The 26,523-nt window shown below is 48.6% G+C and overlaps 1 protein-coding gene across 2 annotated transcripts in view; it reads left to right on the plus strand.

The window, feature by feature from the left end:
• The window catches only part of OLFML2B (olfactomedin like 2B), a 47,883-nt gene extending 35,205 nt beyond the window's left edge, over nt 1–12,678 (plus strand). For both annotated transcript variants that reach the window (XM_052636770.1, XM_052636771.1), the window contains exons 7-8: nt 11,000–11,176; nt 11,687–12,678. In XM_052636770.1, coding sequence (XP_052492730.1) covers nt 11,000–11,176; nt 11,687–12,288 — 779 coding nt within the window. In that variant the 3' untranslated portion in view covers nt 12,289–12,678. The remainder of the gene's footprint in view (nt 1–10,999; nt 11,177–11,686) is intronic.
• Nucleotides 12,679–26,523: the final 13,845 nt, after the last annotated feature.

Genomic DNA, 26,523 nt, shown 5'->3' on the forward strand with positions numbered 1-26,523 from the left:
CGAATGGCAGGGACAGTTCCTCCAGAAACGTAGCCAGCTGCCCACCACTGTCCCCGCACAGACGGGCGGAGTACAGGCAGCACGCAGGTCCACACTCCTTGTATGTCCCCAGGGATGGTGCTTGCCCGGCTGGAAACTCTTCCCTTGGTGACTTCCTAGCCAGCAGGAGAGGGGCTTCCCTGGAGGCTCAGGTAGTAAAGAGTCTGCCTATAATGCAGGAGACCTGAGTTCGATCCCTGGGTTGGGAAGAGCCGCTGGAGAAGGGCATGGCTACCCACTGCAGTATCCTTACCTGGAGAATGCCACGGACAGACGAGCCTGGTGGGCCACAGTCCTTAGGGTTGCAGACTCAGACACGACTAAGCGACTCACACTTTCACTTTCAGCCAGTGCGTTCTCCACTGTCTCCACAATCCGCCTGCCTCCCCTGGGTGTCGCCCGCCCCCGCGCGCTTTTCCGACGTGCATCTTTCTGGAGTTCTTAGGTCTCAGGACTCTGCCTCCTTCGTTAGCCTGACTGAGATGCCGATGCCCAGACAAGAGAAACCCTGTGTCCCGGCAGTTGTTTGCCTGGCAGAGGAGCAGGAGGTGGGATACACTTTCTCTTGTGGTGCAATATTCTGTTCGACCAGAATCACATTGTCACAGAGGGGCTTCCCTGGGGGCTCAGTGGTAGAGAACCCGCTTGCCAATGCAGGAGACACAGGAGACAATCCCTGGGTCGGGAAGATCCCCTGGGGAAGGAAATGGCAACCCACTCCAGTATTCTTGCCTGGGGACTCCCACGGACAGAGGAGCCTGGCGGACTAGAATCCATGGGGTGGCGAAGGAGTCGGACACAACTGAGCCACTATACAGCAGAGGATGTCAGCTTCTGCTTAAAGACTGGCCTGGGGGATTCTCCAAAAGAGCTGGGGTTCTTTTTTTCCTCATTTTTATTTTATATTGGAATATAGTTGATTAACAATGTTATGTTAGTTTCCCGTGTGCAGCAAAGTGATTCAGTTATACAAGTATCGATACCAATTCGTACTCAAACTCTTTTCCCATTTAGGTTCTTACAGAATATTGAGCAGAGTTCCCTGTACCATATATACAGTAGGGCCTTGTTAGTTATCTGTTTTAAATACAGAAGTGTATAACTGTCCCAAACTCCCTAATTGTCCCTTCCCCTCAACCTTTCCCCTGATAATTATAAATTCATTCTCTGTGACTCTGTTTCTGTTTTGTAAATAAGCTCATTTGTATCGTTTTGTTTTAGATTTCGATATTTGTCTCTCTCTGACTTATTTCACTTCGTATGGTAAACCCCAGGTCCATCCATGTTGCTGCAAATGGCGTTATTTCATTCTTTTTACCAGCTGAGTATTATTCCATAGTATGTATGGGCCGCATCTACTTTATCCATCTGTCTTACACAGAGGATGTCAGCTTCTGCTTAAAGACTGGCCTGTAGGGTTTTTTTTTTTCAGAAGATCTGGGATTCTTGCCTCTTGTATCTACTGCAGAAAAAAAACACAGGGACACAGACACAGATATAAGTGCTTCTTCAAATGCCAACGGATGAAAAGAGGAGGTGGCACAGAGAGAAGGCAGGTGGAGTCTTGGCAGGTTTTCTCAGGAATCACTTCCAATCACGTATTGCTGCTACATGCTTCTCTCAGGCTGCCGTTAGTGTGGATGGGATTTCTTTTCTGGAACCTTCTTAGCACACTTCCTGCCTGCCTGTGCCTGGCCAAGTAAGACTATATGTAGCCTTCAGTTAAATAAGAATCGTTTGTCTGAAACCAACACACACCACTGACTTGCTACCTGCGAAAGGTTGTTTGCTGTTAAATGAGCCTGGCAATTTCGAGTGTCAGCTGTTTTGAGTGGTTTTAAACGGGGCTGCTTTTAGAAAGAACATCCTATCCTGTGGTTTCCAAACCTGGTTTTGTGATGCCCTAAAATGTCTACCAGTTTCCCCAAGGGAATTGTAAGACGCTCAGAAAAATTCCAGAAACAAACAAATTAGGATTAACTTTTGGCCAAAGCATAGCTGCTCGAGGACAAGAGAGGAAAAACACCATCAGTGATGGGAGCCAGGCTCCAGGAGGGAAGGGAGGGGACTGGTCACCATCCTTGATGGTGTGGGGAGCTCTGGTCAGGCTTCCACAGAGGACGAGAACATGGGTGCCCCATGGCCCCAGCTTTGCAGAGCCCCAGACCTTAAGGGCTGTGATGCGCGTCGTAGGAGAGGCTGGTGTGGGGCAGAGTGGCGAGTGGGGAGGAGCAAAGAGAACAGTCGGCATGACAGCGATACCAGAGAGCCTGCCTCATGGCTGAACCTGGAAATGTGATCCCATGAAGACCGCCTCTTCCACAAAGTAACTGGCCGTAACAACCCCCAAGTCCTGGCCGGCCATGCTGGTGGTGGGCACGAGACGGCCTGAGGAAGGTGGCGCCGACACAGGCAGGGCAGTGCCAGCCGCAGCCTCCACAGCACCCAGACTCAGTACCAAGGACTGTCCCGTCGGCGGCCCAGAGTCTCTTGACAGGCACCTTTCCCAGCCCCAGCTCCACAGACACTCCGCTCTCACTTTGCTGATCAGCTCACCAGGCCCCTGAAACCACAAGGAGCCTCTGTCAGAATACAGAGGCCGCTGGCCCTAGAAACACAAATATAAAGCGGAGCGGCTCCATGTAAGTGGGTAAGGAGGATACAGGCCACTCCTAATTCACCCAGCCCCGCCGCGCTGGCCACTTCCATGGAGGTGTCACCAGGAGGGGCTGCAGGGACTAGAGTGGACAGGTCTGGCAAGGAATGTGGTCCAGGGCAGGCTGTCTCTGGTTCTGAGTGTGGAGCCCCATCTCCAGGTGTGGTCACCAGGGCAGAGCTGACCGCGTGAGCCTCTGCAGGGGTTTTGAAGGGCTCCCACGGTGCTGGCACAGACCGGGAGACATAAGGGAGAGGGCCTGATGATGAAGGGAGTAAGACATGAGGACTTAGACCTAAAGGTGTTAGAGAAGGTTTTAAACAGAGGAGCACACTCTTTTGTCAGTACTGAGTTGAAGGACAGTACTGAGTGCTGACGATGTGCAGGCGCTGTAGGTGTTGGTCCTACAAAAGCAGGTGAGGCAGGGTCCCCGACCTGGAGTTGTGCACAAGCTCGTCTATGAGACCCAGAAACACAGTTTCAGTTCAGGTCCTGGGTGGCGTTCAGCCGTTCATTCATGCCTGACTCTGCGACCCCGTGGACTGTAGACCGCCAGGCCCTTCTGTCCATGGGATTCTCCAGGCAAGAAAACTAGAGTGCATTGCCATTTCCTCCTCCAGGTGATCTTCCCAACCCAGGGATTGAACCCACATCACCTGTGGCTCCTGCATTGGCAGGTAAATTGATTACCACTGAGCCACCTGGCAAACCCAGTTTCAACTCAGGGGGGTGAGCAGAAGCATAGAGTGCTTTGCGGTCAGAGGGGCTCTCTTCTGGATAGAGAAGTTGACCTAGCTGTCTTGAGGGATGAGGCAAAACCAGCCAGGAAGAAAGGTGGCATTGCAGTAAGAAGGACCAGAGTCAACAAGAGCCCCAGCAGTGGACCAGTTTAGTTAGGGCTGACTACACATTTTGTTGAGCCCAGTACAAAATGAAGACATGGAGCCCCAGTTCAAAAGGCAAGATGGAAAGTGTCATTGAAGATAGTGAATATAAAGCTGTTTCCTTTCTTCTCTGACCTTTCTCTCTTTCACTTGGTTTTTTTCTTTGCTACTTCATGCCATTGTAAGTAAAGAAATATTTTTTAAAAAACTTAAATAACTGGCGTGAATTTTATCATTCATGTTTATATTGTGCACTACCAGTTTTCAATGCAAAGGTAAGATCATTTAACTCATGTGTGGAGTCCACCAAGATGATACAGTTTGTTTTTCACGGCTCCTATGTTCCTGTGTAATTTGTTCTTAGCAGACCAGTGAAAATGCGGCACAAAACAAACTCATCTGTTTTTCTTAATATGCTCACAATCTTCCCCCACTCCCTACATTTGGCTCCCTGAATAAAAGAAAAGGAACTGTGAGTTGCCCTATCTTTCCCTCATCCATAACATTTTCAGCGTGAGTTATTGTCTACTCCAAGGAAATAACACAAGTAAGAAAGAATATAACGGGATTACTTGGTTACGTGTGGTTCCTAGCACACCGCTGCCTTCTTTCTGCATTCAAGGTTCTGTTTAGATGGCAAGTGTGGCCTCTGGGGCTGTGAGGCCCCGTGCACTCAGTCACCGGGACAACACACCTGCTTTGTCTGAATCTCTGGATGTCACTGTAACCGCACGAGCAGTGGGCCCACCGGTGTCCCCTGCACACAAATGGGCCATAGGAAGGGGGAGACATGTACTCAAGCACAGGCCCCATTGTCCTCTTAGACTCTGACTATAAAATAAAAATCCAAACTAAAATGATTAAGAATTACAAGATGCCAATAGCAGAGCTTTAAAAAGGTGATTGCCCAGTTTATCTGTCTATGAAGCTACCTCCAGGCATGGCACCATGGCGAGTATGAGCAGTTAGGTATGGGCAAGAGATCTCAACGCTGGCAACCCGAGGGCCAAATGCACCCCCAAGATGTCTTGTCAGACTTAAACTCGAATGCCTTAGGTCAGCTGCTCTTCCAGTCCACCCATCTCTGTTGTTACTCATCCTCTTATACTCAGCCTGCTTCACCCATTTCCATCGCACCTGGCCCCTAGAGGCGTTTGAGTTTGAGAACTCTGATTGAGGGGAGATGGCAAGAAGTGATGGCATTGAAGGGGGGCTGATGTACTGGGGTAGGACCTAGGGCTTCCTGCAGCAGTTGGTGATGGTGAGTTAAGGGTTTAAGCAGAAAAGCAGCTCAGGACTTCTGGGGGCAGGCGGTGGATGGGTTAGAAGGGGTTAGAGATGAGCCATAGAATCCAGTGTAACTGGAGTGATCCGGGCGAGGGACAGTGAGGTCTAAGCTAAGCACAGAGGTGGAGTGGAAGAGCTGAGAAGTGAAGAGGTGGGAGACGGAGGCCAACGGGGCCATGCGTGGAGGAGAGGTGGACAGCAGGGAGAACCAAGACTCCCAGCTTGGAGAATGGTGCGCCGTGCCTTTCTCCCGGACAGGAAGTGTAGAAGGAGCGGGCTGTGAACTGAAGCAAATGAATTCCTTTTTGAATCCATTAAGTTTGAGGAATCAGGAGGGCACTCAGGAGGGAAGGGTCTCATAAGGGGGTAGCCACCTGGCGCTCAGAAACAAAGTCTGGGCTGAGTGACAGCCAAGTGTGCCGGGGAGTACAGGAAGAGGAAGACGAGGGGCTGAAACTGGGGCTCTGAGAGGTGACATCTGAAAGGTGGGCAGAAGAGAGAACCAGCCAAAGACAGCCTGACCTGGGCAGCAAGTGGGAACCAGGAGAGACGGGCAGGAAAACCGAGTGCGTGCGGGGGGGGGGGGGGGGGGGGGGGGGCGGGGGGGCGGTGCACAAGACAGGCTTGGCTAGGATGAAAGGGCCAGAGAGCATCCCCAGTGGACACTGCTCACTGCGCAAGCGTTAAGGCAGCCATTGGGGAGGGGCAGAGGAGTGTGTCGGGGCTGCTCCACCCTGCAGGGGAGGCCTGCCACATGACAGCCGCAGCTGGGAGCCCTAGAGGGCGGAGGGGGCCTCTTGTGTGCTGACTTCTTAGTGTTAGATGGCAAGATTGAGCAGCTTGATGTGCTGAGAGGAAAAGCCCCATCAGACCCTGGGAACCTTTTTTTTGTTGTTGTTAACCTATAAACATTTTAGAAGATAATACATATAATAGATAAGGCAAGATGTCCTTTAGCTTCAAAGAAACGCACTCAAATGGCCTTCTGTATCCTCGGACCATAGTTGGTTGAATCTGAGGACGAGGAACTCTGACATATGGAAGCTGCGCTGTATTCATTGTACTGAGACATTTTACATGATGGTCTTGAGTCTCTGCAAATTTTATTATCCATCAGGACTCCTGGAACCAATCCCCCACAGATATCAGGGGGAAGCTATTTCAAATATAACCGGAGCTTAAGGAAAAAACAGGACGAGATGGTTGGCTAGCATCATCGACTCAGTGGACATGAATTTGAGCAGACTCTAGGAGACAGTGAAGGACAGGGAAGACTGCTGTACTGTCCATCAGGTTGCAAAGAGTTGAACATAATTTAGCAACTGAACAACAACAAAGGGTAAAACACTAGAGAATGAGTTTGGGACAAATAGGTTGATTTCACGGTCCTGTCTCTATCCTCTATTCCTAGTTCATAGATGGTATGTTACATGTGAGGGCTACCCCATCTGCAAATAAAGAAATTTAGAAAGCACTATAATAGAAATGTTTCTGGCCCATAGAAACATTTTCCCTCCAAGTTATTTTTGTTGTTATTGTTTTGTTTTAGTCAAGTAGGGCTAGAACTTCTACATTTTACTTAAGTTGTTGAAAGGACAAATAAAAAATCTTTTCACCGGAGAAGGTGAAATTAATAAAAATGGTAGGTATTTACCGTAGTTAACTTCTATAAAGAAGGAACCCTCTCTGTGCATAAATCTCCTTTGCAGGAGGTTTAATCATCTAACACATTTGGTTCAGCTAGAGCAAAATCATTCATTTCCTCTCAAGTGGCGGTTTTAATTCTAATAGCAAAATTTTTATACATTATATACATGCTCTCCTGAAAGAGAATTATCATATCTTCAAGTACTCCAAGTGACCACATCACTTGGGCAACCACTTACGGAAGAGAGAGATCAAAAGATTATTTTAAAAATGAAGCATGCTAATTTATCATATCAAATTTGTCATGACTTCATAGCATTTTAGGCAGGAGGAAGGCCTATTATATATGCTGTCTGCCATCTTTTTTTTTTAATTAAATTTAATTATTTTATTTTTTTTTTTGGAGGCTAATTACTTTACAATATTGTATTGGTTTTGCCATACATTGACATGGATCCGCCACGGGTGTACATGTGTTCCCCATCTTGCACCCTCTCCCTCCCCATCCCATCCCCAGAGCCTGGGAATCTTTGAAGTAGGGCCAGCTGTCTCCCAGGACCACTGACGATGAGATGAGTTAGTATATAGAGACAGCTTAGGAAATGTTCCCTGTCACCATACTTTGGGGGAGAACTTCTGAGCTGCAGGCAGAAGCATTCTCTTTTCTCCACAGTGCCTTTGAACTCTCTCCCTTCTTTCTCTCATTACCCTTGAAAAGGAATAAACACATGGCTTCTTCTCTCCAGGGCTGACAGTTTGCTGCCAAGGGTGCGGGCATCGTAACAGCCCCAGACTCTGACTGTAGTGATGGGCCTGGGCCTCGTGGCTTGCTGGCCTCCCTTGGACCTGTCTTCACAGGCTCCCAGGCCACACACACCCATCACTCTGTTTCTGCCTGTGCTGCACCCCACTGTGTGTTGCTGGCATTTGCTCTGTCTGAGGGCATATGGGGATACATCCTGAGCTCCTGGGTGTCCCTTCTTCCTACAGAAATAAAGATGCTTGACTCCAGAAGCAGACTCCATCTGTTTTAGTTTCCTATGCCTCCTGTAACAAATTACCACAAACTTAATGGCTTAAACAATAGAAATTTATTCTCGAATGTTCTGGAGGCTAGAAGGCTGAAATGAGTCTTTCAGGGCTAAAATCAAGCTGTCAGGAGACTGGTTGTTTCCTGAGGCTCCAAGGGATGGTCCAGTCTTTGCTTTTTCTAGTCTCAGGTGGCTGCCCGCACTCCTTGGCTTCGGGCCTCCTCATCATCCTTCTTTTGCTTCCATCTTCAGGTTGCCGCCTCTTCCGCAGTCAAATCTCCCTCTGCCTCCCTACTATGAGGATACTTATGACTGTGATTAGGACCCCTCTGAATAACACAGGCTAGTCTCCCCCATCCCCTGGCCTCCCTCCATCACAGCATCCCTGATGTAATCACGTTGGCAAACTCTCTTTTGCCATATATAGTCCCGTTCACAGGTTCCAGGATTAAGAGTTGGATACCTTTGGAAGACGATACTCAGCTTGCCATACCATCATCAGAGTGCATTCTCCAAGTGTGCTCATGATGTAGGGAGGGCATATATTTTGTTTGTTTTTCTGTGGAAGAAATGAAAGCTCTGTAACACAGCCCTCGGGGGTCTGTAGCAGGACCAAGAGCAATGCCAGACCTCTGGCTGCAAATCGGTGGGAGGGCATGTTCTCTAACTTCACATTAAGGCCCTATCACCGCAGAGCCTTAGTGCTGAGACAGAACCCTGTAGGGGTTTGGAAGCTGCCTGGGGCAATGCAGTGCATTGAAGCTTAGACGAGTCCCAGTTTCCAAGAGTTCATCTGCAGTTTCCGCATCTGGGCAGGAAGGTGGCATAGCCATAGAGCCCCTGACAGAAACTCCTGGCCTCTCCCAGCCACTTGCGAGGCTCTGGGTATTGGCTGGGGTCTGCCTCTGATGCAGGGAGTTGGGTCCTCACTGGGCTTTTCCAGGGGAAGCGGGCAAGTAAAAATGCCCCTCTCTGGGCATGGCACGCTAGCGCTCACCTTAGTTCTGAGGAAGCACAGCTTCTCCGCTGGCAGCCAGGGTCCCACTCAGCGCCAGGGAATGAGATATTTTCCATCAGAACTCTGCTGCCCAGGCCCAGCCAGATTCTTCTGTTTTATTGTCTTGAGCAGATGAGCTCAGTTGTGGGGGAATGAGGCTTTGGCTGGTAGGCTCTGTTGTTTGTCTTACAGAGACCAAAACCATCCCCTCTCTGTCAGACCAGGACCTAATAAACCCCACACAGAGATGCCTGAACCCTGCCAATTGCACCCAACTGTGCGGCCTGCCTGGGAAACAATGTTTATCCTGCTTTCAGACGCCTGGCTGCCCCAGGCGCAGGGCCAAGGGCACAGCGCCTGCCCCGTCCTGCCAGCTCAGACCACTATGGGGGAGCAGGAGGGATGGAACAGATTGGAACAGTTTGGAAACAGGGGTGGCCTGGAGTTGAGAGGGCCCTGAATCTGCTCTTTGGTCCCGTGTGAGTGTCAGGGGCAGATCCCGCTCATCACTGCTGCCCATCTGTGAGCCAGTGTGATGGGGAGGGGGTGCTCTGCTGGTCCCAGCTGCCAGGAGGAGGAAGAGTGTGAAGTCACAGTGTTAGCTGCTCATTCATGTCTGACTCTCTGCGACCCCATGGACTGTAGCCCAGCAGGTTTCTCTGTCCATGGAATTCTCCTGATAAGAATACTGGAGTGCGTAGCCATTCCCTTCTCCAGGGGATCTTCCTGACCCAGGGATCGAACCCAGGTCTTCCATATTGTAGGCGGATTCTTATCATCTAAGCCACCAGAGAGGAGGAGGAAGTTGTAAAAGCTGGGTTAATCAGCTCCTCCCACATCCCTCTCTTCCCGTCTCCTTCATAACCCATTAGTGCAGAGACAAAAAGAGCAAAAAGACATGCTCTCAGTAAGTGGTCATATTATTTTAGTATCATTCGGGGCCATGTTCAATATAATAATACTGCATAGTAAGCATGCAGGCAGGCTTTCGATTTGATTTAGAACCCAGCATGTCTATGGGGCTTCGCAGGTGGCACAGTGGTAGAGAATCCGCCTGCCAATGCAGAAGATGCAAGAGATGGGGTTGTGATCCCTTGGGCAGGAAGATCCCCTGGAGGAGGAAACAGCAACCCACTCCAGTATTCTTGCCTGGAGAATCCCATGGACAGAGGGGCCTGGCGGGCTACAGTCTGTGGGATCGTAAAGAGTCGAACACGACTGAGCAACTGAGCACACACACACACACACACACACACACACACACGTGATTCTAGTGGCCTTTGAGGACTTCTCAGGGGGTCACTCAGGAGGGCATGGCAGAGTGCCTGTCCTGCTAAAGCAGACCTGACCTTTGAAGGAGGCTCCTACAGCCCAGAACAAGCTCGTTATGTGGGAACTCGGTCCCAGGCCTCTCCAATTCCCAGAATGGGGTCCACGCACCCTGCTCACAGGGGCATAGGCTTGAGGACAGCTCTCTCGGGCCCAGCAGGTGGGCCTCAGGGACATGGTGCCCACTGCACAGGCAGGCCTGCTCTCTGCTGCTGGTCTGGGCCAACCACCTTGGGCCGCCCCGTGGCTGGGAAGCTCTGTGCTCCTGGTCTGGCAGGGTCCCCTCCTCTGGCCAGCTTTCTCGTGCTGCCGTGTATTCACCCAGGTTTCAGAGCAGCTGCCCAGGGCCCACAGCCTGTAGACACTGTGCTCTGAGGAGCAAGGACACAAAAGGGACAGCCACTCCTCCCCCTGGGGTTCATGCTTGAGGTGGGGATGGGCATTGAATCCGGACAGAGATGCACAAGCATTGTCAAAAGAGAAGGGGACCTGTCCCGTAAGAGAGGTGCATTCACGATACTGTGGGAGCAGGATCCATCCAGTGGGGGATAGAATGGTTTTCCAGATGGAGAAAGTGGTGTCAGAAAAGCACATGGGAGCTTAGATCCCTGAGGGATGAGTTTGTAGGACTGAGAAGAGGTCAGCAGGAGCAAAGCGTGGTGGCATGAATGTGGCCCAGGATGGTGGCAGTAGACGGCTTCGTAAGAGTAGACTACAGGATAAAGAGGGAGCTTCCCTGGTGGTGCTAGTGGCAAAGAGCCTGGCTGCCAATGCAGGAGACAGATGAGATGCAGGTTCGATCCCTGGGTCGGGAAAATCCCTTGGTGTCAGAGATGGCACCCGACTCCAGTATCCTTGCCCGAAGAATCCCATGGACAGAGGAGCCTGGTGGGCTACAGCCCACGGGGTCCCAAAGAGTCGGACACAATTGAGTGGCTGAGCACACCTCGGATAGATGAGAGGAACAGCAGGGGAGGATGCTGAGCAAACATCTGGTGGTAGGTTGGTTACCCAGGACTGTAGAAGCCTGTGGAGGGGTTCAGACTCCAGGACGGGCAGCCTGCAAGGGTCCTAGGGGTGGGGCATTCTTTGATCAGCCTAACCCCTCCATCCCCCTCTCCCCCATCAGGAAGGTGCAAGGACACCCTCTCCACCATCACAGGGCCGATTACACAGAACACATATGGGCGGAATGAGGGGGCCTGGATGAAGGACCCCTTGGCCAAAGATGAGCGGATTTACGTAACCAACTATTACTATGGCAACACCCTGGTAGAGTTCCGGAACCTGGAGAACTTCAAACAAGGTATGCGCTACAGGTCCAGCTCAAGGGAGGGTCTTCCTTCCCCACTGTCCTCTGTTTTAAACATGACCAGATCACCCAAGGTGGAGACAGTGGGTAAGAAGGGCAAAACCTTCTTCTGATGGTAAAAGGCACTTCTAGCAACAGGATGTCCCTCTTCCACACCCCCTTTCATCTTCCAGCCCCGAGGCATGGGACAACCTGAAGTCCGGTCCAGAAGACAGCAGTGATACATCTTCCCTTTCCCGTGGCCCTTGACTGTTTACAAACCATGTTCATGTATGTTAGCATCTGGATCCTTGTAGTAGCTCAATGAGGGGAGCGGGAATTGTCATTTATAAATGACAGATGAGGGTGCCTCACACAAATAGGGCGTGGCAGAGCCAAGACACAAACCCAGGGTTCCAAGCCCATGGCGCATCCCCTCCCTTTGGGATGCCCCCCCGCCCACCCCGCCTGGCGGCTGTCACTGCACCATCGCCCTGAAGCCTCCCGCCTTCTCACTGCCCACAGGTCGCTGGAGCAATTCCTACAAGCTCCCCTACAGCTGGATTGGCACGGGCCACGTGGTGTACAACGGTGCCTTCTACTACAACCGGGCCTTCACCCGCAACATCATCAAGTACGACCTGAAGCAGCGCTACGTGGCCGCCTGGGCCATGCTCCACGACGTAGCCTATGAGGAGGCCACGCCCTGGCGCTGGCAGGGCCACTCGGATGTGGACTTTGCTGTGGACGAGAATGGGCTGTGGCTCATCTACCCGGCCCTGGACGACGAGGGCTTCAGCCAGGAGGTCATCGTGCTGAGCAAGCTCAACGCCGTGGACCTGAGCACGCAGAAGGAGACCACATGGCGCACGGGGCTCCGGAGGAACCTCTACGGCAACTGCTTTGTCATCTGCGGGGTGCTGTACGCCGTGGACAGCCACAACCAGCGCAACGCCAACATCTCCTACGCCTTCGACACCCACACCAACACCCAGATCGTCCCCAGGCTGCTGTTTGAGAATGAGTACTCCTACACCACCCAGATAGACTACAACCCCAAGGACCGCCTGCTCTATGCCTGGGACAACGGCCACCAGGTCACCTATCACGTCATCTTCGCCTACTGACACCCCTGTCCCCACAAGCAGAAGTGCAGAGGGGCTACTGGCACCTTGTGTGTGTTTGTGTGTGTATGTGTGTGTGTGTGTGTGTGTGCATGTGTTGTTTAAAAAATATATATTATTTTGTATAATATTGCGAATGTAAAATGACAATTGGGGTCTATTTTTTTCTATGTGGATTGTAGATCAATCCGTTCGTGTATGTGCTGGTCTCACCCTCCATGGTTTATATTTTTGTGCAAATCAACTTCTCCTTTTGACCAGTAACCACCTTCCTTCAAACCCTCAACCCCCTCCAGCTTCCTGATCTCCATCTGAGAAGGTTTCGTCATCAGGGTCTTGTAGGCAGATGGCACCAGGAGCAGGAGAGAAGGAGGCAAGAAAGAAGTGCTAAGCGGCGGGAAATTTTTTTTATGTATTGGAGAAGTTTTTGAAGGAAAAAAAAAACATAAAAAATGCTTTTTTTAAAAATAAAGAAGAAATTAAAAATCACCCCAAATGCGTTATCATTTAGCACGGCTATGTCTGACAGGATTATACGCCTCCCCCAGAAGGAGATGAGTCTATGTTTCACAGAACCATCCTCATGCTGAGCTGCTCCCAGGCAGCTCCTCTCCCTCCTAATTGCAGGGCTCCGTTGGGGGGCTGGGGGTGGAATTTGGAATGAGCTGACCCCTACAGCACTTGCTCTGTGGCATTGACCCCTCCCTGGCTCTTCCGCCGTCACACCAGCTTCCTTGATCTGTTCGGCTTTTTGTCTAGTCATTACCCAAGATGTAGGAACCTGTTCATTCCTTCGTCTTCCTCCATGTAATCTGGTGGTTGGCACCATTGAAAATATAAAGCTGAGTGTGACCTTCACCCTGTACTTCTTAAGAAGCTTACAAACAATCAATTTCCCCCTTCCCCACAGTCTGCTCCTCTGCCGATCCTGAACATTCACATTGAACCAACCTTCCTTCCCAGCTTCCCCAGTAGGGGAAGGGCCTTCCTCTGAAACAAGGCCCCTGAGGGGCCTGGGTGGACCTGCCATCCCTCCCCGTGCATGTGTCTAAGAGCCTGCTGCCCACAAGCAAGCCCTTCCTCCACGTGACACAAATCAGGGGACGGAAGCCTGGGCAGAGACAAGCCCACTGACAACCGGATGCTGGCCGAGGTGATCACGGAGCAGGTCGGCTTCAGTGTCAGCGCCGCCTGGTCCTCCAAAGCCCTCTATGCCATCCCCGCCAGCCCCAGCCACCCACCCCAGACCGTGCCGGGTAGCCGTTCCCAGACACCATCAAAGGGGTGGGAGCCACAGGCCTTGGGACCAGCACCCCAGGCAGTTACAGAGGGAGCCTGGGGGGCCTGGCTGTGACTCTGTTTGCCCTGGCCGTGGAGGGACATCTTTCTCCTGAGGTTGCGGGTGGCAGGCAGAACCCAGGAGTGATGTGGGAAGACAGTCAGGTCACCACACTGTGCCCACGCTGCACCATGTCTATCTCCACCCCCACAGAGGGAGCAGCGCTGCCTGCTGAGTCCTCGTGCACAGACACCTCCCCTTCCCCACCCGCAGTCATCCCCTGCGGCCTATACCTCTCGGCACAGTGGGTGGCTTCCACCCCCACCCCGCTAGCAGCTTCCTCCACTTAGACCATTCTAAATAAGGAAAATCCAAATGGCTTCACTTTGTCTTGTGGCTGTTTCGGTCAAATTCTCCGGAACAGATGCTAGTGCCTATCAGGCTTGGAGGCAGCAGCAGGGCTTACAAGCTGGTATGTCCGGGGTTCAAAAAGACTTTGATGGACGATAATGGGGGTAGAGTTGCCCACGTCCAGAGGCCTTGCCCAGCTAGAGGAGAGAGAAGCATTGCCTACCTAGACTCTGGCCCTTCTGTCAGGCCCCGGTTGGAAACTATAGCAGAGTCAGCATAAGCCCAAGGTCGGGCTGCTCTGAGGGAATGGGGTACGCCACCAGGAGAGTCGCTGGTGGGGAGCTCACATCTTATGGAAATGTTCATCTATCTATCCAGCCAGCCATCCACCACCCCGCACACACACCCATCCATCTATGTAAAGTGATACATTTACAGTTGCCAGACTTCCCGGGTGGCTCAGTGGTAAAGAATCTGCCTGCCAACGCAGGAGATGTAGGAGACGCAGGTTTGATCCCTGGGTCAGGAAGATGCCCTGGAGGAGGAAATGGCAACCCACTCCAGTACTCCTGCCTGGAAAATCCCATGGACAGAGGAGCCTGGCGGGCTACAGTCCATGGGGTCGCAAGAATCAGACACAACTGAGCGTGCACACATGTACAGCAGACTCCCAGACGAGGGCTTGTCACCTAGGGCACACTCAGCCCTCCTGGGACCTCACTGCTGGGTGGCCCAGAGGCCCGTGCTGGTTGTGTGCCCCCTTCCTCTCTGTGCCTGAACCAGAGCCTAGGCACTTTGCTTTATTCAGATGATGCCAGGACCTCCCAATCTGCCCACTCCTCAGGTCTCTGCATCAGCCTCCTGAGGGTTGGGCTGCCCTGCCATGTCGAGAAAGGAAGGTCTCAGACTTCAAGTTTCCAGGGCAGACTGGCCTTCAGGGGTAAGCCTTAGGAACAAGCAACGGGGTTCAGTAGGATGTGGGCAGGGACCAGGAAGGGCCCCAGCTGCTATGGAAAATAATTCGTTCTGGGAGGCCTGGCTCAAAGGTGCACCTGTAGGGGTCCTAGGACATGAGCCGTGTCCCCTGAAAAGCCAGAACCTGGGCTGAGGAGCCGAGAGGCAGGAGCGGCAGAGCAAGGACCAGGCAGCTATATCGCCTATGCCAAAGGAGTAAGTGTCCACGGCCTGGATCCTCGGGCCCTGGACAGGGCTGGTCAGCAGGTAAGAAGGCAGCTGTCCACCTCCTCGGTGACTCTGGGATCAGGCTCCCACGTGGACACTCATGTGGCTCCTTACCCGAGCATCAGTTTTCCTGCCCTGGCTCCTCTGAGCTCCTCCCACCCCTCTGTCAGTCATCAGGGAGCTCTCCCTGCTGGGAGCGCCAGGGGCCATGAGAAACAGCCCCAGGGATGCCAGCTGCAGCCTGTCTGGGCGATCTACTTGCCCCACTCAGGCCAGGTGAGGATCTGCTCCCCAGGTACCTCCCACACGCTGGAAGGAGGAAGCAGCGGTAGGGGGGACCTCAGGCCTGAAGCTGGGTGGTCGGAAACAGTTCCCCTGAGCACATCTAGGTCTTCTCCAAGCCGCTTTCTCATCACGGGACTGAGTTTTAGAAACATGAAGAATTAGAGAATGAGTTTTTCAGAAAGTTGAAGAGGCAGACAAATAGCCAGGTAGGTACCAACCCTCCTGGCCTTTCCCTCATCTGCGAAATGAAGGGGGATCTTCCAGCTCCCAGATTTGCCAAGTCTTCTCTGAGCTTTGTAACCCCTCACCTAACCTGGGGCATTTTTTAAAATTTTATTTTTAATTGGAGGATAATTGCTTTACAACATCGAGCTGGTTTCTACCGTTCAACAGCATGAATCCGCCATAGGTATATGTATGTCCCCGCCCTCTTGGACCTCCCTTCCACCCAGCCCGTCCTCCTGCCCGCCCCTCTAGGTTGTCACAGAGCACCAGGTTGACAGCAGCTTTCCACTAGCTATCTATTTTGCATATGGTAACATATGTCTCAATTTGCCCCACCCCCTCTGCTCCCTACCCTCACTGTTTCCACAAGTCTGTTCTCTCTGTCTGCATCTCTAGTCCTGCCCTGCAAATAGGTTCATCGGTGCAATTTTTCTAGATTCCATATATATGCATTAATATATGATATTTGTTTTTCTTTTTCTGACTTACTTCTCTCTGTATAATAGGCACTAAGTTGATCCACTTCAGTTCAACTGACTCACATTCATCCCTTTTTATGGCTCAGTAATATTCCATTGTATATATGTACCACAACTTCTTTATCCATTCATCTATCAGTGGACATCTAGGTCGATTCCATGTTGTGGCTATTATAAATAAAGCTGCAATGAACATGTGGATACATGTGTGTTTTTTTGAATTATTAACCTGGGCATTTTAATTGCTTGATACTAATAGGAAAATAGATTTACTTTTGTTTTCCTATTAAAGTATTTTCCAACAGTATCATTTTCAAAAGTGGAGAAAAATTTGACTAACAATTTATACATTATTTTTGCATTTTACATGTATCCATTCAAGGAGAGAAGAAGGCGATGGCACCCCACTCCAATACTCTTGCCTGGAATATCCCATGGGTGGAGGAGCATGGGATTGCTACAAGTTGGACACGACTGAGCGACTTCCCTTTCACTTTTCACTTTCATGCATTGGAGAAGGAAATGGCAACCCACTCCTGTGTTCTTGCCCGGAGAATCCCAGGGACGGGGGAGCCTAGCGGGCTGCCGTCTATGAGGTCACACAGAGTCGGACACGACTGAAGCGACTTAGCAGCATTCAACCAATATTCACGGAGCCCCCACTGGGGAACCTGAGTGACCAAGACAAAGTCCCTGAGCTCAGGAATCTTATATTCTGAAGCAGAGGAGAGAAAAGGAATGTACTGATGCGTGTTATGATGGGTGGCAATAAAAACAGAGCAGGAAAAGAATATAGAGAAACACAGGAGGAAGGGAGGGAGTGGCTCCTTGTGTAGGCAGGTCAGAGAGAGCCTCTGCGATGTGGGGACATTTGGACAGAAGCCGGAGACGACAGGACTGGGCACACAGACCTCTAGAGGCTGACAGCAGGGCCGGGACCAGCCAGCGCCCTGCAGCAGCCCCGCTCAGCAGCGTCAGCCCAGAGCAGTGAGCCTCCAGGCTCTGGGTGCGGCTGCCAAGGCCCCCACAGCCAACCCAGCCCCCGGGCAACGAGCACGTGTATTCTGTGGCCGCGTGATGCGCTCACACGCCTGGACACAACCGGGTGATGGCATGCAGCCCTGTTTCGTGCTATCACCAAGGGAGGGCTTCCTGGTGGGTAAGTGGTAGAGAATCCGCCTTTCAAAGCAGGAGACATGAGTTTGATCCCTGGGGTGGGAAGGTTCCCTGGAGAAGGAGATGGCAACCCTTTCCAGGAACCTGGCCTGGGAAATCCCATGGATGGAAGAGCCTGGCAGGCTACAGTCCTTGGGATCACAAAGACTCGGATATAACTTAGAGACTAAACGATAACAACAAATCACCAAGGGAATAGGGATGTCTGCTGCAGGAGACTTTCCAAGACCTCGGTCTCAGTTCTGATTCCCCAACTTGGCATTCACATGACCTCAGAAAAGGAGGACACACAGCCTGTAGGGAGGATAGATTCATGGAAGATTAGAACAAGGCAGTGCAAGTAAAAGCAAGTGGAAAACACTAGCCAAAGTCCTCATTTAAACGTCTTGAGCCAGCTTCTCCTCTTGACTTCCCTGATGCTCTCCTGGTCTCTGGGATATAAGTTTAAGGCTCCTTTCTTAATTTTGCCGCCCCTCCAAGATACTTTCCTTCCACCGGAGGCACTTTTGGGAGACAATGGATGTTTGTGGACAAATATCTGCTCTGCTTTGTTCTGGCTGTGTGATCTTCGAAAAAACACTGAACTTCTCTGAGCGCTCAGTAAGGGGTCTGTCTTTTATTGGCTATTTGGGGATGTAATGAAATAACGCCCAAAGCACAAGGCAAAAATAGCACACAAGGCAAAAACAGCACACAATAGCTTTTATTGTGACTTTATTGTGCTTTCATTGTGACTGACAATTTTCAGCCAGAAAAATACATAGGAAAGTATAATGAACCCCCATAGCCCCAACATCAAGAATATAATAATTATCAATATTTCATTATATTTGCTTCAACTTAAAAAAATTTGCCTAAAATATTTCAAGAACATCATAAAATTTTACCCAAACTTACTTCGGTAGGCATATTTTGAAAGAAGGACATTTTCCTACATAACCTCAATGTAACAAGGTTAACGATGATTTCATAAAATCAGTAAAACCAGCTCTCATTCAATTTCCCCAGTTGTGTCAACAATGTCTGGTACATTTGGACCTCTGAATCAGATCACTCAGTGGCACAGGAGCGGTGGTTTCGATGGTGCAGGAGCAGAGCTACCCCACATCCAAGGTAAGAAGCAGCGGCTACGCTTCGCTGGAGCAGCCGTGAAGAGACACCCCACGTCCAAGGTAAGAGAAACCCAAGTAAGACGGTAGGCTCTGAGACAGGACATCAGAGGGCAGATGGACTGAAACCACAATCACAGACAACTAGCCAATATGATCACATGGACCACAGCCTTGTCTAACTCAATGAAACTAAGCCATACCGTGTGGGGCCACCCAAGACAGATGGGTCATGGTGGAGAGGTCTGACAAAATGTGGTCCACTGGAGAAGGGAATGGCAAACCACTTCAGTATTCTTGCCTTGAGAGCCCGATGAACAGTATGAAAAGGCAAAAAGATAGGACATTGAAAGATGAACTCCCCAGGTCGGTAGGTGCCTAATATGCTATTGGAGAGAAAACTGAAGGGATGGAGCTAAAGCAAAAATAACACCCAGTTGTGGATGTGACTGGTGATAGAAGCAAGGTCCAATGCTGTAAAGAGCAATATTGCATAGGAACCTGGAATGTTAGGTCCATGAACCAAGGCAAATTGGAAGTGGTCAAACAGGAGATGGCAAGAGTGAACATCAACATTCTACGAATCAGCGAACTAAAATGGACTGGAATGGGTGAATTTAACTCAGATGACCATTACACCTACTACTGCAGGCAGGAATCCCTCAGAAGAAATGGAGTAGCCATCAGAGTCAACAAAAGAGTCCGAAATGCAGTACTTGGATGCAGTTTCAAAAACGACAGAATGATCTCTGTTTGTTTCCAAGGCAAACCATTCAATATCACGTGATCCAAGGCTATGCCCGACCAGTAATGCTGAAGAAGCTGAAGTTGAACGGTTCTATGAAGACCTACAAGACCTTTTGAACTAACACCCCCCAAAAAATGTCCTTTTCATTATAGGGGACTGGAATACAAAAGTAGGAAGTCAAGAAACACCTGGAGTAACAGGCAAATTTGGCCTTGGAGTACAAAATGAAGCAGGGCAAAAGGCATAAGAGAGTTCTGCCAAGAGAATGCACTGGTCATAGCAAACACCCTCTTCCAACAATACAAGAGAAGACTCTACACATGGACATCACCAGATGGTCAACACCAAAATCAGATTGATTATATTCTTTGCAGCCAAAGATGGAGAAGCTCAATAGAGGCAGCAAAAAGAAGACTGGGAGCTGACTCTGGCTCAGATCATAACTCCTTACTGTCAAATTCAGACTTAAATTGAAGAAAGTGGGGAAAACCAGTAGACCATTCAGGTATGACCTAAATCAAATCCCTTATGATTATACAGTGAAAGTGAGAAATAGATTTAAGGGTCTAGATCTGATAGAGTGCCTGATGAACAATGGACTGAGGTTCGTGACATTGTACAGGGGACAGGGATCAAGACCATCCCCAAGAAAAAGAAATACAAAAAAGCAGAATGGCTGTCTGAGGAGGCCTTACAAATAGCTGTGAAAAGAAGGGAAGTGAAAAGCAAAGTAGAAAAGGAAAGATATACCCATTTCAATGCAGAGTTCCAAAGAATAGCAAGGAGAGACAAGAAAGCTTTCCTTAGTGACAGGCAAAGAAATAGAGGAAAACAATAAAATGGGAAAGACTAGAGATCTCTTCAAGAAAATTAGAGATACCAAGGGAACATTTCATGCAAAGATGTGCTCGATAAAGGACAGAAATGGTATGGATGTAACAGAAGCAGAAGATATTAAGAAGAGGTGGCAAGAATACACAGAACTGTACAAAAAAGATCTTCACGACCCAGATAATCATGATGGTGTGATCACTCACCTACAGCCAGACATCCTGGAATGTGAAGTCAAGTGGGCCTTAGGAAGCATCACTACGAACAAAGCTACTGGAGGTGATGGAATTCCAGTAGAGCTACTTTAAATCCTGAAAGATGATGCTGTGAAAGTGCTGCATTCAATATGCCAGCAAATATGGAAAACTCAGCAGTGGCCACAGGACTGGAGAAGGTCAGTTTTCATTCCAATCCCAAAGAAAGGCAATGCCCAAGAATGCTCAGACTACCGCACAATGGCTTGGCACTCATCTCACACGCTAGTAAAGTAATGCTCAAAATTCTCCAAGCCAGGCTTCAGCAATATGTGAACCGTGAACTTCCAGATGTTCAAAGTGGTTTTAGAAAAGGCAGAGGAACCAGAGATCAAATTGCCAACATCTGCTGGATCATTGAAATAGCAAGAGAGTTCCAGAAAAACATCTATTTCTGCTTTATTGACTATGCCAAAGACTTTGACTGTGTGGATCACAATAAACGGTGGAAAATTCTGAGAGAGATGGGAATACCAGACCACCTGACCTGCCTCTTGAGAAATCTGTATGCAGGTCAGGAAGCAACAGTTAGAACTGGACATGGAACAACAGACTGGTTCCAAATAGGTAAAGGAGTACGTCAAGGCTGTATATTGTCACCCTGCTTATTTAACTTATATGCAGAGTACATCATGAGAAAAGCTGGTCTGGAAGAAGCACAAGCTGGAATCAAGATTGCCGGGAGAAATATCAATAACCTCAGATATGCACCAGATGACACCACCCTTCTGGCAGAAAGTGAAGAGGAACCAAAAAGCCTCTTGATGAAAGTGAAAGAGGAGAGTGAAAAAGTTGGCTTAAAGCTCAACATTCAGAAAACTAAGATCATGGTATCTGGTCCCATCTCTTCATGGGAAATAGATGGGGAAACAGTGTCAGACTTTGTTTTTTGCGGGGGGCTCCAAAATCACTGCAGATGGTGATTGCAGCCATGAAAGTTAAAGACGCTTACTCCTTGAAAGGAAAGTTATGACCAACCTAGATAGTATATTCAAAAGCAGAGACATTACTTTGCCAACAAAGGTCCATCTAGTCAAGGCTATGGTTTTTCCAGTAGTCATGTATGGATGTGAGAGTTGGACTGTGAAGAAAGCTGAGTGCCAAAGAATTGATGCTTTTGAACTGTGGTGTTGGAGAAGACTCTTGAGAGTCCCTTGGACTGCAAGGAGATCAAACCAGTCCATCCTAAAGGAGATCAGTTCTGGGTGTTTGGAGGGAATGATGCTAAAGCTGAAGCTCCAGTCAGTACTTTGGCCACCTCATGTGAAGAGTTGACTCATTGGAAAAGACCCTAATGCTGGGAGGGATTGAGGGCAGGAGGAAAAGGGAATGACAGAGAATGAGATGGCTGGATGGCATCACCGACTCGATGGATGTGAGTTTGAGTGGTGGACAGGGAGGCCTGGTGTGCTGCGATTCATGGGGTCGCAAAGAGTCGGACATGACTGAGCTACTGAACTGAAACTGAAGAGTTATGAAAAAGTTGCAAAGTTAGTACAGAGAGTTCCCAAATACTCTTCACTCAGTTTCCCCTAATATTAATATCTTATGTAATCATAGAAAACCAATATCACTATGTTACTATTAACTGAGGTCCAGTTAGATCTTTTAGCCTAGAATAGTTTCTTCCTGTTCTGTCCTCTTTCTTTCATGCCTGATTTGCTGAGAAAAATCATGTTGGGTTTTTGCAGAACATCACTTTCTGACCTGATCTGATTGCTTCCTTCAGGTATCATTTAATTTATTCCTCTCTTCCTTCTTTTTCCTTTAAATGGACGTTAGCTCTGAAGGCTTGATTAGGTTCGGCTTCAACTTTTTTTGGCAAGAAAACTGCCTGCTGATGCTGTGACCTTGGTGCTTCGTATTTTCCGTATTTTCCCTAGCATTTCCTCTGCCTCCTCCAGCCTCACCACCCCTAGGTAGCGTACTATGCCCCATACCAGCTCTATTGGCCTCTCTCCCACAGATCTATCAAGCCCACACTGACAGATGAATCTTACTTTGATAATGTCCTTGTAATTGTCAAGTTGAACAGGGTGCTTCAGGGCTGTAATCATCAAGCATCTTTATTTTTCCTACCAATGCCCCTGCATTTGGGGGACGAACAATCCTGTATTTGCAGGGGGTGAGGGGAGTGAGCGTTGTCTTTTCTTGCTCCCATATGAAAACCTGGGCAGGGCCTTTGACTTCTTTGGGAACACTTAGGTAATAAAAAGTCCTATGGTCACCTTAAACAAACACAGGTTCAGTTTTAATCAACATGTTGGACTCCACTTCAGGTAGCTGCTTCAGTCTGTTAGAGACCAGAATCCTGCTCTTGGGGAGGGGGTCATCAACTCCCCCAGGTGGCTCACTGGTCCAGAGTTGAACAGGAGAGAGAGAGGGGAACAAACAGGGCAGGGAAGTTATGACCTGGCTGGTAAAGACATGGTGGTCCAGCTCTCTTGGGAGGCACTTAAAATTCTCTCTCTCAGGCACTTTTGTGGGTCCTTTGAAGAGCCTCCTCCTCCTTTGATAGGGACGTCTTGTCGTCTTCTCTTCATAAGGACTTGAAGCATCTTTATTCTGGCTGGTCGTCCACGCTTTCCCCAGCCCCTAGGATTCTAGTGATCCTTCTAGTGGCATACTGCTGAAACCTCTGTCCCTCTAAAATGGCCACCTAGATCAAACTTAAGATGACCCCATGTATAGCTACACCTGATCCATGGAAAATTTTCACTTGTTATTTATTCTGACCAAGCCTGGGAGTGCAGGTTGGCCTCCAAATAAGTAATCTTTGCTGTACTGAAAAGTAGTAGCTAGCTAGCCCATCATTCCTCTCTAGGTCTCCCAGGTGGGAATCAGCCACTCGTCCAAACTACAAGGGACATAGATTAAGTGTCCCAGCTGGCCCATTTCAAGCCCTCTTCCCTTAGCCTTAAGGGGAAATGCAGGCACTCCCTGCTCCAGGAGGAAGGGCAGACCTCGGAAAAGCTCTCTCCAAGGGAATTCTCTTCATTCTCTTTAAAAAATACAACTCAGCTTTTTTTTTTTTAAAAATAGTCTTAAGGTGGGTGAAGAGTTTAAGTCTTTACCCTGTTCCAGGATACCTCCCTGGCGAATACAGAGTGCAGTCCTACCCCTCCTTTGCAATGAGAGATGGAGTGTCTCCTGGAAACGCTCCCTTTCACTTCCTACAATACTTCTCAGGTTCCTTCCTCCTACTAGGTTGGTGAAACAGTAACTGCAGTTTCAGACCATGAATTTTAAATCATTATAACTAGGCTCAAACACAGCTTTATTCATCAAAAATAGGGTCGATTACAATCAACACATTTTTGCCAACGAGAAACAAGTTTGTTCCTGTAGCATAAAAATCTGTGCTTCGGGATTTGACAAACTCCTGGAAAGCATTTTTTGCCTCCTGCTGGTTGTGGGAGCATTTTCCCTGCAACAAGTTATAGAGATGCTTGAAGAAGTGGTAGTTGGCAAAGGTTAGGTGAATACTGCTGATGGGGCAAAACTTTGTAGCCCAATTCATTCAACTTTTGAAGTGCTGGTTGCGCAACATGCAGTTGGGCATTGTCCTGGAGAAGAATTAGGCCCATTCTGTTGACCGATACTGACTGCAGGCATTGCAGTTTTCATCTCATCTCATCAATTTGCCGAGCAAACGTCAGACGTAATGGTTTTGCCGGGATTCCAGAAAGCTGTAGTGGATCAGACTGGCAACACCAAACACTAACCATGACATTTTTTTTTTTGGTGCAGGTTTGACTTTGAGAAGTATTTTGGAGCTTCTTCTCGGTCCAACCATTGAGCTGGTTGTCACCAGTTGTTGTATACAACCCACTTTTTCTCCTGTGTCACAATCCAACTGAGAAATGGTTCATTGTTGTTGCATAGAATGAGACAAGACATTCCAAAAAGACAAGACTTTTGATTTCCAGTCAGCTCATGAGGCACCTACTTACTGATCTTTTTCACCTTTCCAATTTGCTTCAAGTGCCAAACAGCTGTACAATGGTCAATGGTGAGTTCTTGGGGGACTTCTTGTGTAGTTGTAAGATTAGCTTCTATGATCCTCTCAATTGGCTGTTGTCAACTTCCAATGGCCAACCACTGTGTTCTTCATCTTCAAGGCTCTCGACTCCCTGCCTTTTATTGCATTCATCTGTGAAGAGGTATAATCTACTCAGTAACGTATTCCTCTCCTGGAAGGCAGAGGCTATTTCCTATTCATCTGGGACTCTGCACTGCACTAAACACAGAGTCTGGCTCATAATGCTTATTCACTAGGGATCCACCAAATGAGTAATAAATGAATGACGAATTCATTTTTGCTGCACAAAATTCAAGGCCAAATTAGTGACTTCACAAACAGGAACCTGACCAGAGTCACAGGCTTCCCTGCAGTGTACATTCAAGGAGTTATTTTTCTTAAAGCTGTCCTGCCCACAGCCTCCTAATAAAATGCTCAGCAGACCAGATGGCATGCATGTGGCTGTGCTGAAGTTTAGGGAAGTGAAAACTCAAGGAGGGCAGACTTCTGGACACCCTTAGAGCGGATCCTTCTGGAACCACCAGTCTTCACCATCCCTGAGCCCAGAACATGTCCAGCTCATCCCACACTGTCAAGCCTCAGTGACAATGATGGATTGCTTTCCTTATTTTTAACTAAGAGACACAGAATTATGCTGTTTCTCAACAAGTTATACAGCTAACAAGAAATATGGCTATCTGGAGCTCTACTGAGCAAAGGTGAGTCTCTGAAGGCTTGATCCTGAGTAGGTTGGTGAGGACCTCTGCCCTCTTGATCACAGAGCTTCCCCTGGCTGCCTATGCACACACGCAAGCCTCAAGAACCTCCTCCCTACCTCCTCCACTAACTGCTGACTTTCTCAGTCTCCCCTCTGCCCCACTCTTGCGAAATCACAAATGGACAACAATAAAAGGCCTTGGATTGTCATTTTCAGAGAAGGCAACTCAGGATAATATTTTCTTTTTTATTTTTAACTGAAGCATGGTTGATTTACCATGTTTGTTAGTTTTAGGTGTACAGCATAGTGACTCAGTATTTTTGCAGATTATGTTCCATTATACGTTGTTACAAGATAATGAGTATAATTCCTTGTGCTAGAGAGTGTATCCTTATTGCTTATTTATTTTATGCATAGTAGTTTGTTAACCCCTAATTTGTCCTTCTCCCTCTCCCGCCCTCTTTGGTAGCCACAAGTTTGTTTTCTGTGTGAGTCTGTTTCTGGTTTGCACATAGATTCAGTTGTATTACCTTTTGGATTCACATATCATTGATATTATATTGCATTTGTCTTTTTCAGACTTACTTCACTAGGCATAATATTCTCTAAGTCAATCAACATTACCACAAAGACAATGTTTCATTCTGTCATTCTACTTTATGGCATTTCCAAAGGGTGAAAGATCCTTTTCCATATCCTCACTTTCATTTCAGTTCAGTTCAGTCACTCAGTTGTGTCTGACTCTTTGCACCCCCATAGACTGCAACACGCCAGGCTTCCCTGTCCATCACCAACTCCCGGAGCTTGCTCAAACTCATATCTGTTGAGTAGGTGATACCATCCAACCATCTCATCCTCTGTCGTCCCCTTCTCCTCCCGCCTTCAATATTTCCCAGCATCAGTGTCTTTTCTAAGGAGTCAGTTCTTCGCCTCAGGTGGCCAGAATATTGGAGCTTCAGCTCCAGCATCAGTCTTTCCAGTGAATATTCAAGACTGATTTCCTTTAGGACTGACTGGTTGGATCTCCTTGCAGTCCAAGGGACTCTCAAGAATCTTCTCCAACACCACAGTTCAAAAGCATCAATTCTTTGGCGCTCAGCTTTCTTTATGTAAGAAAAGAAAAATGCTGCTCTCTTCTCTTCTTTTCTCAGCTATTGGTAAGGCCTCCTCAGACAACCATTTTGCCTTTCTGAATTTCTTTTTCTTGGGGATGGTTTTGATCATCACCTCCTGTATAATGTCATGAACCTCCGTCCATAGTTTTTCAAGCACTCTGTTTATCAGATCTAATCCCTTGAACCTATTTGTCACTTCCACTGTTTAATCATAAGGGATTTGATTTAGATCATACCTGAATGCTCTAATGGTCTTCCTGACTTTCTTCAATTTAAGTCTGAATTTTGCAATAAGGAGCTCATGATCTGAGCCACAGTCAGCTCCTGGTCTTATTTTTGCTGACTGTATAGAGCCTCTCCATCTCTGGCTGCAAAGAATATAATCAATTTGATTTTGGTAATGACCATCTGCTGATGTCCATGTGTAGAATCGACTTTTGTGTTGTTGGAAGAGGGTGTTTGCTA

Source organism: Budorcas taxicolor, chromosome 3, assembly GCF_023091745.1.
Source record: "Budorcas taxicolor isolate Tak-1 chromosome 3, Takin1.1, whole genome shotgun sequence".
Lineage (NCBI taxonomy): Eukaryota > Metazoa > Chordata > Mammalia > Artiodactyla > Bovidae > Budorcas > Budorcas taxicolor.